Consider the following 18,083-nt stretch of genomic DNA (forward strand, 5'->3'; position numbering starts at 1 on the left):
TGGGAGTACAGGTTTCTGAGCCATCAGTGTAATCAAAAGTCAAGCATATTTTCAGTGAGTGTTGGACTCCATCTGTGGATCATCAGAAGAAATGCAGGTGTTTTCCCTGACTGACATGATGAAGGGACAGTTGAGTCGAAAGACAAAGCTTTCAAGTTACCAGCCCATTTACATCCCAACCCTTATCATGAAATCTGGGTAATGACCATAGGGTGATGTGGATTTTCGGAATTGCTGCTCCTACATGCTGAAAGGAACCTGCTAAGGTAGTTTGGGTTAGAATGTCTAGGGGGTGTCCTTGGATGTTATTTGGGCATGGACAACTGAGTTAAGACTATGGCAAAGACCTGGAATCTGTTGGTGAGATTATTTATCTGATCTGGCTTTGAAAAAACCTGGAGGAACTGAAAAGTGTAGTTGGGGAGAAGAACTCCTGGAATACCCTGGTTAGTGTGCTGCAACCACAACCTGACAGATAAGCGGATGGATGGACAGATTGATGGTTGGATGGCGAGATGGGTAAAATTGAAAAAAAAAAGAAGCAGCTTGAAACTGGTATCTATTTATGAGTTGATATTAATAAATAATTTATGACTAGAATGTTTACAGCACCAGCCTGCAGTCAGAATGATGGAGAGAAAGGAGAGTTAAAAAAGATAGCCTTGTAGAGGGGGCATTAAGTTACACACAATTCACTACTATTACAGTATTTTATTATTCAATCATAAAAACATTTCCCCACCAATTTCTGCGTAGCCCATCTATAGCCATAGAAGGAGAACAAATGTCAAGGGCTATGTTTTGCTTCATTGAGCACATGCAGCGCTATTGCATGCACATTGAAATATGATTAATTTCCATGCTTTAGTTAATGCACGGTCATGTTATACAGGTGTACAGTTATACATCGTATACAGAAAGAACCAGCATAGCATCTTTTGATGCATGGCCATGATGAAACCCTGACGATGTTTGGCCTGATCTACTGCACTGACATATTATTGTTCTGTCTATGCGTAGATGAATAAATGATGTGTTTTAAATGTACAGGGTGGGCCATTTATATGGATACACCGTAATAACATGGGAATGGTTGGTGATATTAAAGTCCTGTTTGTGGCACATTCTTGAGAAAAACACTTCAGCTGTTGATGCAGTGACTTACTTACTAGCAAAGCAGTGGTTTGCTTACATTTATGTATTAAAAATTATATTTGACATATATTTATATATAGAAAATAATATGTTTTAGAACCTTGGAAAATACTTAAATGAATTTTTCATTTTCAATTATTGTACAAGTAATTTAGATGTGCACCAATTATTCTTTGAGCATGGAGTCAGTATGGCATAACCCACAAATTTCCTGAAGCAGGAACTAGAACAGAGAAAAAAATGACTAACAATAAAAGGGATCTGAATGCTTTTGAGCGATTATGGATATATCGTGTTATTATTATTATATTGTATTCTTATTATTATACTTTTATTAAGAGGATTTAACAAAAACACGATGACATGAGCTTATGAAGGAAAAGAGGACTATAAGTCATATGTTGTTTTAGGGGGTCTACCAGAATATATGTATATATTTTTTAAACACATACTTTAGGTTAAAATAAAGCAGCACCTCTTTTTATCCTCTGGCTTTAAGGGACACCTGCCAAAAGTCCAGTCTTATTCTGAATATAGCCTTCTATGAGCTGTCAGATAACAAAACCCTGGTGTTCAACCCTACATGTTTGAATGTGAATTGGACCCAGAACAAAGAGAGTCTTTATTCATCTGCCAAAACAAGAGTCCAGGTAAAGGCTAAAGCCTTGATGGGTGTATGTTTTAGTGCTAGGCATCTGCCTGCCAGCTAAATTATGTTAATTCCATCTTACCTTATTTTGTGAACCTTGACAGAGAGGTAATAAATGGGCAAGGTAAGAACATTCTAGGGTATTTGCTTTCACCGTAAATGGTCACCCTGAGTCCCAGTCTAGATGTTTTTCCTTTTTTTTCATTTTTACAAACAAAGAAGCTCATCAGTTTCAGACGATCTTATAGACTCTAAAAGTTTTGATCATTCCCAACGTCAAACCTGTGGGCATGATGTTCAAAGCTTAAGGGAATGTTAGTTAACTGTGTGAAATGTTAACACAAAAGTAATTCCAGTGATTGTGGAGACATAAAAGAGTAATCCAACAGGATTTTAGTTTCTCTGATGCCGGGAGTACATAAAGACTGCTCTTGTCACAACATTTGATGTACTTTACTCATGGCCTAGATACTGAAAGTTGGCAGAAGCTTCAGATGTGTGCCAAACTATACTATATACCACTAGAAGTGTTATGAAATTGTGTTACTCAGTGACGTAGATTTCTAAAAGGGGTGAAAATCTAAAAAGTTGAAAATGTAGTGCTTCCTCTGTGAGACATTAACTTTAAGTGTTGACTATGTGATTTGGAACTTTTCAGATATTTCACAAAGATTAAAAAAAAGAAGAAGAAAAAGAGGCCAGACTGTTTGTACATGTACATTGTGGATAAACCTCTGGTCTTTATGGGGGAAACTGATGGGAGACTGGCTTATTAAAAAAAACTGCTGCTGGCTGTGCTTTAACCGCCTTGAAATCAGTTATCATCTGCACTTTGTGTGGAAACAGAGCTAACCTTAGCAAATAACTCTGATTTATCATTGTAACAAACACGTCCTCTTCTTAACTACCTTGGCCAACATGTGTGATGTACGAATCTTATAAAAAGTCTTTTGGCATATCAGCAAGGAGAGCTTTTGGTTAAAATCACCATGTCTAAATTAATAAACATCCAAGTTGAACAACTGCAGGCTCCACCAGCACTCAGTTTAGCATCAATGAGAAATTATTTGGTTGAATGATTATACAAAGTATACCAGCTGTTTTGTTAATACACCACCTAAATGTAACACTTTAAAACCTCCTGTAGATATTAACAGTTAACCACATCACATCGCGCTCAAGCCTTTGAATTAAACTGTGATTCTTTTTTTCATACACTATATTGCCAAAAGCTCCCATGATGATACTACAGTCATACTGTTGTATAGAATATGATGCATTACAGTAAATTAAACAATCTAAAGAAGCATTTAAAGTGCAGCAGTATAATTGATCCATATAATACTGATTGTGAGCATTTTTTGGCAGAATAATTACTTTTACTTTTGATACTTTATGCACACTTTGCCAGTAACACAGTTCTATGTGTAGTGTGGTGTTTCCATGGTGGTTTATTACTTTTGCTAAAGCAATGCTTCTTTAAAAATGTCTCTACCTCTGTTGTAATTGTCAGCTAATAGTAAATAATAATTTTAATGCTAACTATAGAAGTAATAATATTTTACAATTCTGAGCTGGGGATAGGATCGGGAAGTTGAAATATCCTGGAGGAGTACAGCAAGCTGCAGAAGGCTGTCAACATATATATAAAGACAAAAGACAAGCATGACATAATTGGTATTCTTTAATCTGGTCCAATTAATCTCATCTGTTTTTCTTTTTTGCCATGTCTACCTTTCTGTATAAATTGCTGCACATCAGAGCCACACCTTGCAAAATGAGTGCTCCATGTACTTCTACTCTCCCACATGATTTGTCTACATCTGTATGAGATGTTTGACTACTTTATTACATCATGCACAAAGCAGCATTTGGTGCACTACCCCCACCCCCCGCCCCAGCATTTCTCTCACAGTTACTCTTTCCTAGTGTTTCGCTAAGTTTTGATTGGCTTTACTGTTTTGATTTAACTTTTTTTTTTCTAAACACATATTGCTCCCTTTACCAACACCCCCCCCTCTCTCCCCCCATCCCTGCTTTCTGCAGCCAAACAGCAGGTAGTCGGATACAAGCCTCTCTAACATTAGTTGATATTAGGCTAGGGTCTATTAGGTCCTGCCTCGCCATGTGAGTTACTGCACAGAGAGTGAGTGCCTTGGGAACAATCACACTCACAAACACCGGCGCACTGACTCACACAAGCAAACACATACCCACACAAAGTTAAATCCAAACCCACACAAATGTTTGAGCACTGCACACAAAGCCCTCGCAATCTCCCAGACATGCTCACCTTATGTGCACTCAGTCATAAAGATGGAGGAATCACTGAGGCTTTAAGAACCTCCTCTTACCCTTACGCTTCCTCTTTTGCTAAACTCGGTCTGCTAAGGTGCCATGGTGTAAATAAGACTCAAACTTTCCAGAAAATCAACTGGAGCAATGTGAGGAAAAAATATCCCTTTTTGGTCATTCTTGCTTTTTCATTTTCATTTTTTAAGTTTAATATCCAAATTATTGAATAAAATTGAATGACTAAATACTTATGTATCCTGTATACTTTCAAAAATGATACCCATCAATTTGCAGAATTAAAAGAAATAATGAATTGCATATGCTTTATGGCTATGTACAAGCTAAAGCAACATGGCTGTTTAATGTAGAGATAAAACCACATTTATAGCAGACGGGTATTAAAATAATAAAAACAGGACTTGAACAAACAGATTGTGGAAGCTAACGGAGTTGAAAATATTTAATAAAATGAGTTCACAAGAAAGAGCCTAATATTTACAACAAATAACCTAACCTTTCAAATCCCATTCACATTGAATATCGAAACAGCAGTCTGTGTGCATTAGTGTATGACATATAAACACAGGGCTTTGTCTCGACACTTTAATGTAATCAAGTATTTTGTGAGGCTGCTGTTGTACAATTGCGTTGGGTTGTATTTTTTTCATGTAAAAATAAAAGGCTGTTTTCAGCTTTTTTCACAGCTTGCTTGAGATCCTAGAAGAGGCCTTTGAATGTTGCCAAACTGTACTGACTGCATTTACACCTGGCTGCGATCCAACCACCTCCAGACATCACATACATTTCAGTTTCTATTGCCATACACTTTATCTGCAATTTACAATGCATTAGCAAACAACCACAATGCATTTGGGTCTAAATGGAGTCTTCATACTCCCAAAACTGTTAAATCCCACACTTCCCATTTATGCACCTAAATGGGATATTTGGAAAAGTCTATACTTGCCTTGCAAACATCCACGTTTCAAATGGCATGACACCAGTTTGTAATGGATTAGGTAATGGCTTTCTGTAATAAATGCATAGACTGTGATTGCAAATAACACAGATAGCACTGATGGCGTTGTAAGAAGATATCTCAGCTAGAGAAAACTCCACACAAATACATACAAAATAATATAGAGCTTTTTTGAAATTTTAAGTGACACAACAACTATGACCTTCACAAATAAAAATAGTAGAAAGACTAATACAATACACCATACTGTCCTACATCTCAGAGTCGCAAGCTGTGGTAGCATTTATTTGTTTTCTCATGAGCCAGACACATTAAATTGGTATGAAATCTGTCGAAACAACCAAATGTTTAAATACAACAAAGATGCCAACCGATCTAGTAAGTAAAAATAATTATGCATGGAGATATATGACTATCTGAATATTTAAGTAAATAAACATAAGTACTTTAACGCCAGGATGTCACACACATAACTCTGTATGAGTTCACAATTCTGCCACGCACACCCACACACATATGTGCACAGGCAATAGTAAAGAGATAAACACTATGCTGAGAATTTAAGAAAGGAGCAGGCACATATTTTGGAAGAGAATTAGGAAGCATCCCATCAACCTTGAGCAGCTTAACCCTTCACCTCAGCAGTCTGTCTCAGTGTCTCATGGCTACTCATTATATGGGAAGAAACTGCCTTGTAATGTTTGTTGACTCAACCCCCCAGTAGACGCTACCCTGTGTGCACAAAGGAGATAATTACTGAAAATTACTGAGGAACATGGAAATGTAGTTGTGTTTATGCCTGAGAGCTTTGTGGGCTCCTGGATTCACAAATTATTCATGTTGTGGTATCGTCTTCGCCTGAGAGGTGAGCAGTGATGACGACTTCTAGCAGAGTACCTATCAAAAGTGGTTTTGCCTGTTTCTTCTTTTCGGTATCTTTTCCCTTTTTTGCAAAAAACCCCATTATGCATCAACGTGACAAGAGTGACAGCATCACCTTAACAAAGCAAGTGGAGCTCATTTCTTCTCTCTCTCAATCATTGCTCGTCTTTTGTCACAACCCAAACGTTTTACTGCATTTACCATGAGGCATTCTCACTCTGCCAACTATTAAGGAAAAAACACGCGAGCAATATGATATGCTTAAATGAAATGCTAAAATCAGTTAACTAGAGTCAGTTAACAGGTCTATAGAGAGCTGTGGGGTCAGGTTCCTGTGTTAATGCACTCTCAATCACCTATGATCATGTGGCAGTTCATGAAAAAGGCAAGAAAAGGAGTGTAAACTTTGAAATGCCAGGAGGATAATCTGCCGCTGCTCATTACATGGTGTTGTGAAAACAGTAGTGCGGATATTCTTCTTTGGATCAGATTTGGATCTGTTTTGTATTCTGTATCATTTCTAATAAAAATAGCATGCCTGTTTTAGAGGTTCAAAGTTGTGAGGCTGTGAGGCTCACCCTATCCCATTTGCTCTTTTAATGTATGATTCGAGTTGTTAATTGGTACTTAGTGATTGCAGTGGTGTATCAATGTATATATGTATGAGTCTGTCTCTCTCCTATTTGGATGCTGCCTGCTGCTTTCTTATTCTAAATTTACAGGACTAGGGTGTGCGTGTGTGTTCATACATTCACATTTACCCTTCATGCAGTCCTGTATCATAAAATGAGGCAAACTCAATTTTAAATGAACAACAACACATGACATATTATACTTAGTACACCCCATCATTTTAATAGCTTGTATAACGGCTTCTAACTTGAAGTGTACTGAAACAATCTGAAGGTTCTTTATCAGTGTCTCACATCATTAAGGAGGAATTTTACCCCTCTTGTCTTTACAAAAGAAGCTTTGTAGACATTCACTGAGGTCTGGATTTAGACTTGGTTCTTTTCTTCTTCAGCCATTCTGTTGTAGACCTGGGTTATCCTCGGGTTCATTGTCCTAGAATACTTTGGTATTTACTTTAAGGTGCCCAAGTCCAGTAGCTGCAAAGCAAGCCTAACTCATCACTCAACCAACATGCTTAACAGTGAGGATGAGGTGTGTAGGTTCTTAGTTATCCAGGTCATGTTAGTCTTCTGTGCTTAAAAAAAAGGCAACTGGACTTCTTCAAGTTTACCTCTCATCCAAGAGGTTGGAGGTGAATGAAAGGTGGAGAGTCCCAGGTATTTAACCCCTAGTGGGGTTTGTTCCCTGTGGACGTGACCCTGAGTGTTGTTGACCTACTACTGATCTTGTGAGTCATCACATGATCCTCAAGAGCATGAGCCTCGTCCTTTTGGTGGAGGTGTCAGCTGAGTCTTGGCTTTTCAATGTTGGGCCATGTGTTTGTGGAGTGGAGTGTTTTCAGTAAACGTGGTCCTCTGCATCATGGCCAAACATCACTGATTTGATCTTGTCTAGCCAAAGGACATCGCTCCTAAGCTTTGCTGCCATGTTCTTTTTAGAGAGAAGGGCTTTTTGCTGGCATCCCCACTAAAAGAGTCATACTTGTTCATGCTTTTTTTGTAAATGTACTGTCATGAACTTTAACATTTAACATGTTTACTGAGGCTCATATAGCCTGAGTAGTTTGGGTGCAGCATTAGAATTCGTTTTTCTGAGCATTACACGGTCTGACCTTGGGGTAAATTTGCCGGGACATTAAGACTGGCAACTGTTTTAAGTGTCTTCCAGTTCTGAAAAATCTCTCTCACTACAGCGTGATGGACTTCAACATTTTTTAAATGGAAAATTATCTTATATGACTTCCCAGACGAGTTAAATTTTCACAGTTTTCTGCCTTTTGTTTTAGGTTTTGTTAAATAAATAATGATACGCTGTAATAGGCCATGCTTTGTAATTCATCTGAGATTGTATTTACCTAGCACCTGCTTAGGACTAGATTACACTTAAGTCCTGATATGTAAGCCATTAGAATCAAAAGTGAGTGTACTTTCTTTTCACCATGGCTCTACAGTCATCTTTTCAGGCATGGGCTTGACACTGATGTACCAATTAGTGGCAGGATGTCATTATGGTGCATGTAAGTGCACAATTAAGTAAATAGAAAGGATGCAATCTTAGGATAAGTTTTGGCCTTTAAGGAAAGCATTCATTGTCAGGTTCCTGGATGAAACTGTAAAAAATATAATCAATCTTTTTGGGCCAGATTTCTTTTCCACAGCGTTTTATACTTCCACATCCACATTTACGCATGTAATGAATGAATGCTTGAATGACATCGTAATATTGTGTTACAGTTCTGTAATTTACAGCAATATGCAAAAATCACTCCCCGGGCTTACCTCAACATCCTGTGAAAAAGCAAAGTGTGATCAATATAATACCAAATGTATGCAAAACAGTCGTAAATCACGGATTATATTTCATACTGAAAAAAAAGACCTGTGAAGCTGTGAATCAATTTATACAATTCATCTCAATCATCTAATATTTCACTTTGAGGTGCTGGTGCATAGGAATGGGGTTTTGTGTGTGTGTGTGTGTGTGTGCGTGTGTGAGAGAGAAACCCAGTAGACTGTGGAGGTGAGAAAAATAAGGGCTGTGGAATAAGTCTTGCATCTGCATATCAAAGAAGGTGTGGAGGGAAGTGTAGAAAATGATGAGAAAAGAACTGTAGTATGTTTCTACAAATGCATAGAGTGTGAAGTAGGTTCTTATGGGAGCAAAATCATTACGAAGACAAAGCTAATGTTCTTTTGACAAATGACAGTGGATTTGATAAGCACAGTAAGTACCACAGTAAGATAACATGGCATAATACACATGTTTAATTAATGACACTGCAAGGCAAGTACCAACCTACTGTGAGCTGAGCCTTTCTGGTTAGACTTACCCCGGCTCAACTTTCCATCGTTAACAGAAATAAATTGAAACAAAGATGAAAGTTTAGTGGGGTCGATGAATACAAAATACATTCTGGTTAAACAAAAATTTTCCCCACAGAATTTGACACTGATTTAAATAATGGATACACAGAGTAACACCTTTCTTTTTTGTTTCCTCTAGTCTCTCTTCAAAACGTACTGAACCATGTACTGTCGGTCTATTTAAATGCTTTTCGTGTTTCGTTTCAGACATACTCTGCACCTAGAGACGTGTGCGTTCTTTATCCAAACAGGCACATCAGCCTGGAAGTGCACTTTGCCTGTCATCTGCATGTAATCAGCCAAGTGTGCCTTTAACTGCAGGGAACCATATAAGTGTAGCTAAGTATGCATCTTGCAATTAGCATAGAAATTTTTCTAGCTTCAAAGCACAGGTGCAAATTGCACAGGTGTAAGAAAATGAAGGCTGAGATGGAAAACAGGAAAAGTTCTCTATAAATGTTCTCTCTGAAGTGTGACTTAACTTCTTGGAAAGATAAATAACCACAATACCTAACTAATTCCAAACAGAAAAAGTGGATGGAGAGCTGTGGCTGAGTGGTCATTTTACTTGATGTTCAGAACTGAAAATAGGGCCCTTTTAAGAGCCAAGTAGATTTGTCTGCAGTTACCTTGACAGTGTCAGGGAAACTCTTTATGGAAATCATTAGTGAATTACAATTTTACCTAAGTTGAAAAAAACCCATATAAGTCTCAGCTAGAGCCAAAAATGTTTATCCATAATGTTTGTAACTTTGCAATTATCTAACTTTTATTTTAATGTCTTTTTTTTGGTTTTTGACTGTCTCTTAAGACTTCCAAGTCACTGTGCCAGTGAGCGTCACAGAGCACAACAACCATACTTAAAGGATGCTTAGTAATCAGCAAAATGTATTTCTGAGTATAGACCTTGCCAAACAACCTTAGGGTGTATAAAGGTGAGACATTCACTAAAAAGGAGGAACATGAAAAGTTAATAGTGTTGTAACTTCTCTTTGGTATTTCACTGTTTGACAATTTCTTCATTTTTAAGGGATTAATTCCTGCTATTAAGGGAGCTTTGATTAATTCTTGCCTGCAAGAAAGGATTTGAAGAAATTTAAAAAGAAAAAACATTAAAGAAAGTTTTTAAATTTTAAGAAATTTAAAAGCAGGGACCAAAAACACATTTTAACAATATCATATACACTATATTATTTTATATTGATCTCATAAGGTAAAAAAAAAAAACAGTATGTCACTCATTGTGTGTCTCAGGTCTGCCAACGCTAGTTGTTTCAATTTTGTAATGTCATCAGAGTCCTGGTCTTGAGTACATGTGTATTTACTCTCTGTATTTAATATAACCCAGCTCATGGAGTTGGAGCCTGGAGGATCAGGCCGCACTGTGCAGCCTACTGTTTGAGGGCAAAGGGATAAAGACTGCCTCTTTGCCAGGGTTTATAATCCTCAAACTGTGCCTTTGTCTCATCTGTCAAACTGTGCCTTGTTGAGTGTATTAGTGGAAGTTACCAACTGGTTTAGCCTCACAAACCTTTAGGAAACCTTGGACCTTTAGTCCCCAGTTTAAGCTCTGGACATGTCAGTCTTTCTTCCAAACTGTCTAAAGATAACTCTTCAGTCCCTGTTTAACTTAGAGCTGATAAGGTGATCACAGGTAACTATCACAACTAACCCCTGAGTGGTTTCTGTTATATTCCAGGAATGCTTTTAGAACAAAACGACTGGTTGTGCATCAGAAGTTAGTGAGGTTGATGTCTGCAGCTTCTCTTGGAAAAACCCGAGGCGTATACTAAGTGTCTATACTCGTCATTGTGGGTACAGAGAAGGTCGTCAGATGTTGCCTTTATGGGGGAGTTAAACCATAGCTTTTCATTCCTTTGAATGCTCTGAAGCCTCTTAATTTATAACATGAGGTCCAAACAAAACTCTGAGAAAAATATTTTCAGTTTGTATTTACCTGTTCTGTATACTTTGGTAATTAGTTGACATTTCCTGAACGCATGAAAAAACAGTGTTAGATTGGTCATCTTTTACAATAACTCACTCTAGCTAATAGATGCATTAGTCTGATTCTTTCTGTTTAACAGCTTCTCTACGTTCCAATAACATCTTCAAGGACGCTGCTGACACGACTGTGTCGAGTGTTAAATCCCAAATAAATGAAACTTAATAGCATTTAGAACTGCTTCTTTTGAAAGCTGTTTATATTAAGAATATAGGGATATTAAAGCAGAAGTGTCCTTTTTTATACACTTATCTGTGGATTACTGAAATGCTGAATTCTCTGAGGAATTATGTGAAATTACAGTACCTGAATTATAGCACACTTCTGAGAGAAGACTTCACACAAACACCTTACAAAGGCTCTTATGTTAATATTATTCAAATTGCTTCTTTGACTATAATTTGACCATTTTAAAATGAAATTAATGGTGTAAAACTGCAGACTCGAAACACTTACCTTGTGTTCACCACCCTTACTGGGTACACAGAGATTTTAGCAGGACGACGATGCCCAAAGAAACTATTAATACATTCGGATAAATTCTACCTAGATCTAAAATTTTAGCCATTTTTGAAAGACGGAAAGGTTTCTCTCCGTTTCTTAAAAGTATGCGCTGTAAAGTCATGACCCTGTGCCAAGCACAACTATTATGACCCATAGGGCAGAGCAGTTGAAAAGCATTTTATGGTTACCCTGCTGAAAGCAGTGCCTATATAGTATGCGCATGAGATAGTGACGACAGACACAGAGAATGTGAGATATAGGCTGAGCATGTTTACCGTGGATACTGTATTTGTGCATAAATAGACCCTATCATCTCTCAGTGTTGAGCATTTCCTCACAGACAGCATGTGACTTATCAGAGTGAGCCAGGTTTTCAGAGAGCTGACAGTTTAAGGAGAACTGCCATGGGATAAGTCTCAATCCTCACTCAACCATTACACTCTCATGCCCTTCTCTCTCTCTCTGTCACACACACGTATCTACATAGACATGCACACACACACACACACTGAAGCAAGCACAGACGCAGCAACCCAATGGCAAACCCTGACTACGGATTTTCAGAGCTGCCTCAATGTGTCTCTCGAGATGCAGAAAAACTGTTCAGATGTGAAACAGCAGGTCTCGAGGGAAGACTAAGTGTCTACAAGTTTAGTTGGAAATAATATAAAAACAGATTCTTTTTTCAATAGATAAGAAAACAATAAAAGGGAAAGAAAAAGCATAAACTTATAGAACGAGACACGATTCTAGGTAAGATTAAAGAAAAGTGAAGAACAACATAATGAACAGTCACTGACAATTGAAAGAAAAAAGACATGACACATGAACATTAGTCTGTATAGTCATGTAAGTGTAATGCATGTACTTGTACACTAGTTACCGGAAGGTCATTTGGAATATCTGTCCCAAGTTGACTTGCTGGGTTTTGTTGTTGTATCCATGCAGCATCTCACCAAACAGGGTGTCATTGAAGTAGACATCCTGCTTAGGGCATTTTGGTCCATCACAGTTGTCTGACTGCAGGAGACAGGAGCGCCCATCGCCTGCCAGCTTGTACTCTTGTACGCATCTGAGGAGGAAGGAAACACTGTCAATACAATGTATGATATGCAATCTAGGAGACCTTGTTTACACTTGAGGTGAAAGCATAGTGCTGGCAAGATTTGAAACAGAAGATTGAGCTGTAGCAGGCTGATTGTGATTTGAAAGACTGACATTATATACAAGGCTGTTCCCATGTTCCTACTTTAATTTTCAATCTATAAAGACCAATACAGAGAAACTCAGCATGCCAAAATTGTACCGATTTTCTTTAGAATTCCCTCAGACTAATAACAGCCTGACACAGACAATCACAACCAATGTTTTGAAAAGACATTTTTCCAGGTTTTCAGTTTATATACCATTAAATCTACTTTGTTACTGTCAAAGCCTTTTAAATATGCAAAGTGCTACAGTAGCAATTATCAATGGCGAGTTTGTGGACACAAGCACTCTGGTGAAAACCATTTTAAAACAGATTCCAATGGCACTGGATTCAGCAGACTCTGCAGTTAGTCACAATTATAGCTTCCACTATTGTGTGCAATCCTGTCTTACAGACCAGGCTGAGCAGTTAGTGCTGCTGGATAGGGCTGAGCGCAGGACTCATGCAATTGTTCATGTCTCTTCACCTCGGTGGGAAGGAGATGTCAACTGCTGTTGGCAATACTCAGATCTGGTGGAACAGGGGCTTTCTGTAGTTGAAGGCAAATCTGTTTCCATTTTTGTAAATGAACAATTTGTATAATTACAGAACAAAGTTATACCATTCAGATGATTTTATTAATTTAATCTGTTTTTTCCCACAGGCCACTTTTAAAAAGCATTGTGCATTTATTACAGAACATGTGGGTATACAGGCTAGTGATTTAGTAAAATACACTTATGAAATTAAACAGGATATCATGGTAAATGGACAGAGCCTCAACGTTCATGTTTGCCCACAGTGTAAGGGTACCAAATGATCTGGGGAAAATGAGGACATCATTCCAGATCAGACACAGATCAAGAATGAGGGCATGCTTCATGTTTCTTTAGGCTTCTGCTGTTAGGTTTCCATCAAAAAGTCAACAGATGCATTTAGACATGCTTTCTAAGTATCCTTTTATCAGTTATCAGGTCCCAGGAATTAAGCAACTTTCACTGGCATGATCAGAACAGTTTCCATAAATGATCAGCCAGTCTTGAGATATAAATACCCTCAAAGAAGACAGCTATTTAAAGGAAAATGGGAAGGACAACCCTAAAGCTAACAAAAACACTGACAGAAGTACTTCCTGTATTTTTGGTTACTATTTGTAGCCCTTTTTCAGACCTTTCATGTTTGGAGCAACAATATAATATTTAATATTGCTCCAGGAATATCACTGCTTTTAGAAATTGGGTAAAAAGACCAATATAGAAGTTCAGGTCTTTGTGGCAGAAATACTCACTAACCTGAAGGGTTTTATTCAGTGTAGATCATTCTTTTCTTTAACCTAACCTTAAAATGGTTCCATGTCCCAAAGCTGAGCACATAACAGAAAAATTATGATAACAATAAATTCTAAACGAGAAAAAAATATTTAATCAGCCAGATAAGAACGACCTTGTTTCTTTTTTCATGCAAACTCTAGTCTCACAGATGGAAGTCCTGTGTTTGACCCATTTGTTCACTATTCACATCTTTTCCAGCTGCCACGGACCACAGTGCAGTAGTTTTTTTTCAGTGTTTTTCATCAAGTTGCAAAGTAACAGTGTGATTGCACTGGGGAATCTAAGCAGTCTGCACTCAAATGGAAACCTAAGTATTTACAATATACTGGGTACAATCAAAAAGTTCTATGAATAAGTGCAAACAAAAACTATACCTAATTGAAATTTGGCATGATTTCCCCTTCAAGAATATCTTCATTCTACAAAATGACCATCACACAGAGGCTCACTGTCAGCCAAAGTTGAAGTTTTTTAGCTAAGAGTCCAGTTTCATTGAATGTCATGTCAAGGGTGGTACCAGGATAATAGTCATCCTCTTTGTTTTCAACATTCACAAGGATGTGCACTACCAAAAGATCCCCCTGCCTCAGACTGTCAATGCAAAGCTCCATTTGTACCATGCAGAGAACTTTGGCATGTGCCATGTTGTGCTGGAACTTAGTGCACTGACAAGGCTGGAGTTTTTTTTTAATCTACACATATAAAATCCTCACAGACCCATCAGATTTGCCTCCCTGTGACTTCCACTGCTTCCACAAAATGAAAATCAGGTTAAAGGTTCACTGTTTTGACGCAGTACCTCCGTAACATTCAGGCACACGTGCCAAGAGAACAGAACGGGGTTTCCACTGAGCAGTCTAAAAATAGTAGCTGGGCTAGAAGCTGTGAACACGATCTCAGAGGTGAGATTCACTAATATTACTTGTATGAGGTTTGAATTGTTTGGACAAATTCATGCAAGTTTTCTTTCCACATCTTTGTATTGTGTATGTTTTTGTAGATTATGCTCGTAATGGCTATACTAGAACTGTATGATATGTATTTGTCAATCTATCTATATGGCTTTCTAGCTATAGTGTATTCACTGGTTATTTCGTATTTAGTATTTTTTGAAAATTTACATTTGTGTAATCGAACCATCACTCATGAAACCTACTTCCAAAGAAAGCTTTATTGGCACCCTGCAGATGTCTTCTCTTTCTCTATTTACTACTAGCTATTCTCACCCGCAAAACATGAGTACGTTGCTGGAACTTGGGTCATCTTCAAGGGGCACAAGCTGCTGGAGACACAGCTGTTCACAACCTCCATTGAAGCCATCCGTACAGTCAATGCCCCTGGAGTAGTCATAGCAACCTGAGCCATCCTTCATTGGCCTCAGCCCCTCAGGACACTGTAAGAAAAAGAAAGAAGGAAAGGTGGTGGGAGGAACACAAGCAGGGGGTGAGGATAAAGGCACAGAATAAGAATAGAGAAGAAGAGAGTAAAACACATAGGTCAGAATGTGCATTTTAATCAGGATTGAAAAGTACTGAGAGGACAGAGATAGTAAGACTGAGAAGATAAGACAGTAGTAGTAGGGAGTAAGACTTTCAGAAAGAACAAATTCAAGAAAAGAAGAATTTAAGCCAATTATATTTTTCTGATACAACACAATAAAAGGTGGAGGCGCTTAAAGGATTAGAAAATTAAACAACGGCAGCTTGGAATCGTTACCACAGCTCATTTTACTACCTGAGCAGAAAGTCCCCCCTCAGTTCACACAAAGGCTTGTGTTGGTGTTGGTGTTTTTTGTTTTTTTTTTTAATGCCAGACAGAAAGAAAAAACTCAGAGGCGAAAGATTTAGACACAAGCACCAGCAATTAAACTGATTATCATTTGTGAAATCATTCCACGCTGATAGAAGTGTGATAAAAGAAAATAATAAACTTAAGCATTGCAAATGAGCCAAGGGATTTCAAGAAACAGAAATAGCCACTCTTGTTTGCTGGAAATTAAGTCAACTGATACTTTTTACATGGATAATAATTAGCAAAGTCATTAGTGGCTCACTAAAAAGTGGCGCCCTACCTTGCAGTAAATTATTGATACCACAAGCTTTTATCACTGGGTTGTTGTTGTGACATTTCATTTCAATATGAAGTATTAGTTCAACTTTGAGTTCCCATCAACCAAACAAAAAACAAATCACATTTATCTGAGTATGTCAACTCAAGCCAGAAATCTGAGGAGGAACAATGGGTCCAGCACCCTAGTCATTTGCCTGGCTAATTTAAAGTGCAGAATTTAATTTATGAAGTGGATTTTTAAATGAATTATATTTCCTCCAGCATAAGAAATACTAATTATTCAGAACTGCAAAAGCAGCAGATGTATTATATAAGAAAGTTGGACTCCATTAAAAATGTAATGTTACTAACAATAAATAACTTCTTGACTTAATAGCTTACGCTCATAAATTATATTGCATTATTCATCTCATATGTAAACAAGATGCTTATTACACAAACAAAACAAAAAGGTCAGACTTTTCTGCTGGCTCAGCTTAACTGTCAAGTCAACCAACATGCTGCTAAAACAATATTGATAAGTGTTATAATATCAAAAAGCATAAAAAAAATGTGTGTGTGTGTTCATTGTTCTAACAATTAACAGAATATTAAAATATTATACATTCTATATATAAATCATATATCATATATTTTCACTGAAGCTGAAGCTTTGCCGGCTCCACGATGTGAATCTCTCATACCATCACATGCTAAAGAATCTCTCATGGACTGATGTCTGATGACAGCTGAGCACAGTGAACTCCTTCTTATGTTCAAGAAACCAGTTTGAGATGATTTGAGCTTTGTGACATGGCATGTATCCTGTTAGAACCAGCCATCAGAAGATTCGTATGATGGTAGAAGTCATAAAGGGATGTACATGCTCATCAACAAGGTTCAGGTAGGCTGCAGTATTGCTATCATGCATAGTTAATTCTAAGGAAGTTAAAGCAAGAAAACATCCAAGAAACTACCCTCCATATCATTACACCACCGGCAGAGTGATATACTGGAGTGAACCTTTGATACAAGGTAGGATGGATGCATGCTTTCATCTTATTTCAACCAAATTATGACACTACTATCCAAATACAGCAGCAGAAATCATCTTTCCAATCTTCTATTGTCCAGTTTTGGTCGGCTCATGCAAAGACGCGGTTTCCTGTTTTTACCTGACATGAGTGGCACCTGGCATGATTCTTTTCCTGCTGTAGCTTCTCTGATTCAAGGGCATTATTATATATCCTGTATTTAAGCACTAAAAAGTCTGATTGGAATTTTTAAAAATATATATATTTCAAGAGACACCTGGTTAAGGGCGCAGCAGAAATTGCAGCAAATATAATACAAGTGAAGAAAGAAACACATTTCTTCTGGACATCTTGATGGCAACGAGTGGTTATTTCAGGTATTGATGCCTTCCCATAAGTTTGAAATAGTCTAACTATTTGCTCTGAGTTCTGACATCAACAAGGCACTCCTAGAGAACTTACTGCATACTTGCAGCTCACTGGATATTTTCTCTTTTTTGGACTATTCTCTGCAAACCCTAGTTATGGCTGTGCAGGAAAATCCCAGGAGATTAACAGTTCCTGAATTACTGAGATCAGACAGTTTGGCATCAGCAACATTGTATCACCTTTCTTCTCCATTCTGATGGTGAGTTAATAATAATAATGGTTTATATGACGATTTATATAGCGCTTTTCAAGGCACCTAAAGCGCTTTACAGCGCCACTATTCATTCACTCTCGCATTCATACACTGGTGGAGGCAGCTACAGTTGTAGCCACAGCTGCCCTGGGGCAGACTGACAGAAGCGAGCCTGCCATATCACGCCATCAGCCCCTCTGGCCAACTCCAGTAGGCGGTAGGGTAAAGTGTCTTGCCCAAGGACACAACGACAGAGGGATCAAACCAGCGACCTTCCGGTTACAGATGCGCTTCCCAAACCCCTGAGCCACGGTAGCCCTAGAGTTTGAACTTTAGCTGGTCATCTTGAATGCACTGAGTTGTTGCTATGTGATTGACTGATTAGATATTTGG

At 37.9% G+C, this 18,083-nt stretch overlaps 1 protein-coding gene across 1 annotated transcript in view; it reads right to left on the reverse strand.

The window, feature by feature from the left end:
* Positions 1–18,083, reverse strand: part of LOC102288892 (astrotactin-2) — a 292,853-nt gene that overhangs the window by 94,611 nt on the left and 180,159 nt on the right. The window contains exons 12-13 of the mRNA XM_005930128.3: positions 15,212–15,378; positions 12,349–12,537 (exon numbers count right to left, since the gene is read on the reverse strand). Coding sequence (XP_005930190.1) covers positions 12,349–12,537; positions 15,212–15,378 — 356 coding nt within the window. The remainder of the gene's footprint in view (positions 1–12,348; positions 12,538–15,211; positions 15,379–18,083) is intronic.

Source organism: Haplochromis burtoni, unplaced genomic scaffold (assembly GCF_018398535.1).
Source record: "Haplochromis burtoni strain Fernald_Lab_line unplaced genomic scaffold, NCSU_Asbu1 Contig_72, whole genome shotgun sequence".
NCBI lineage: Eukaryota > Metazoa > Chordata > Actinopteri > Cichliformes > Cichlidae > Haplochromis > Haplochromis burtoni.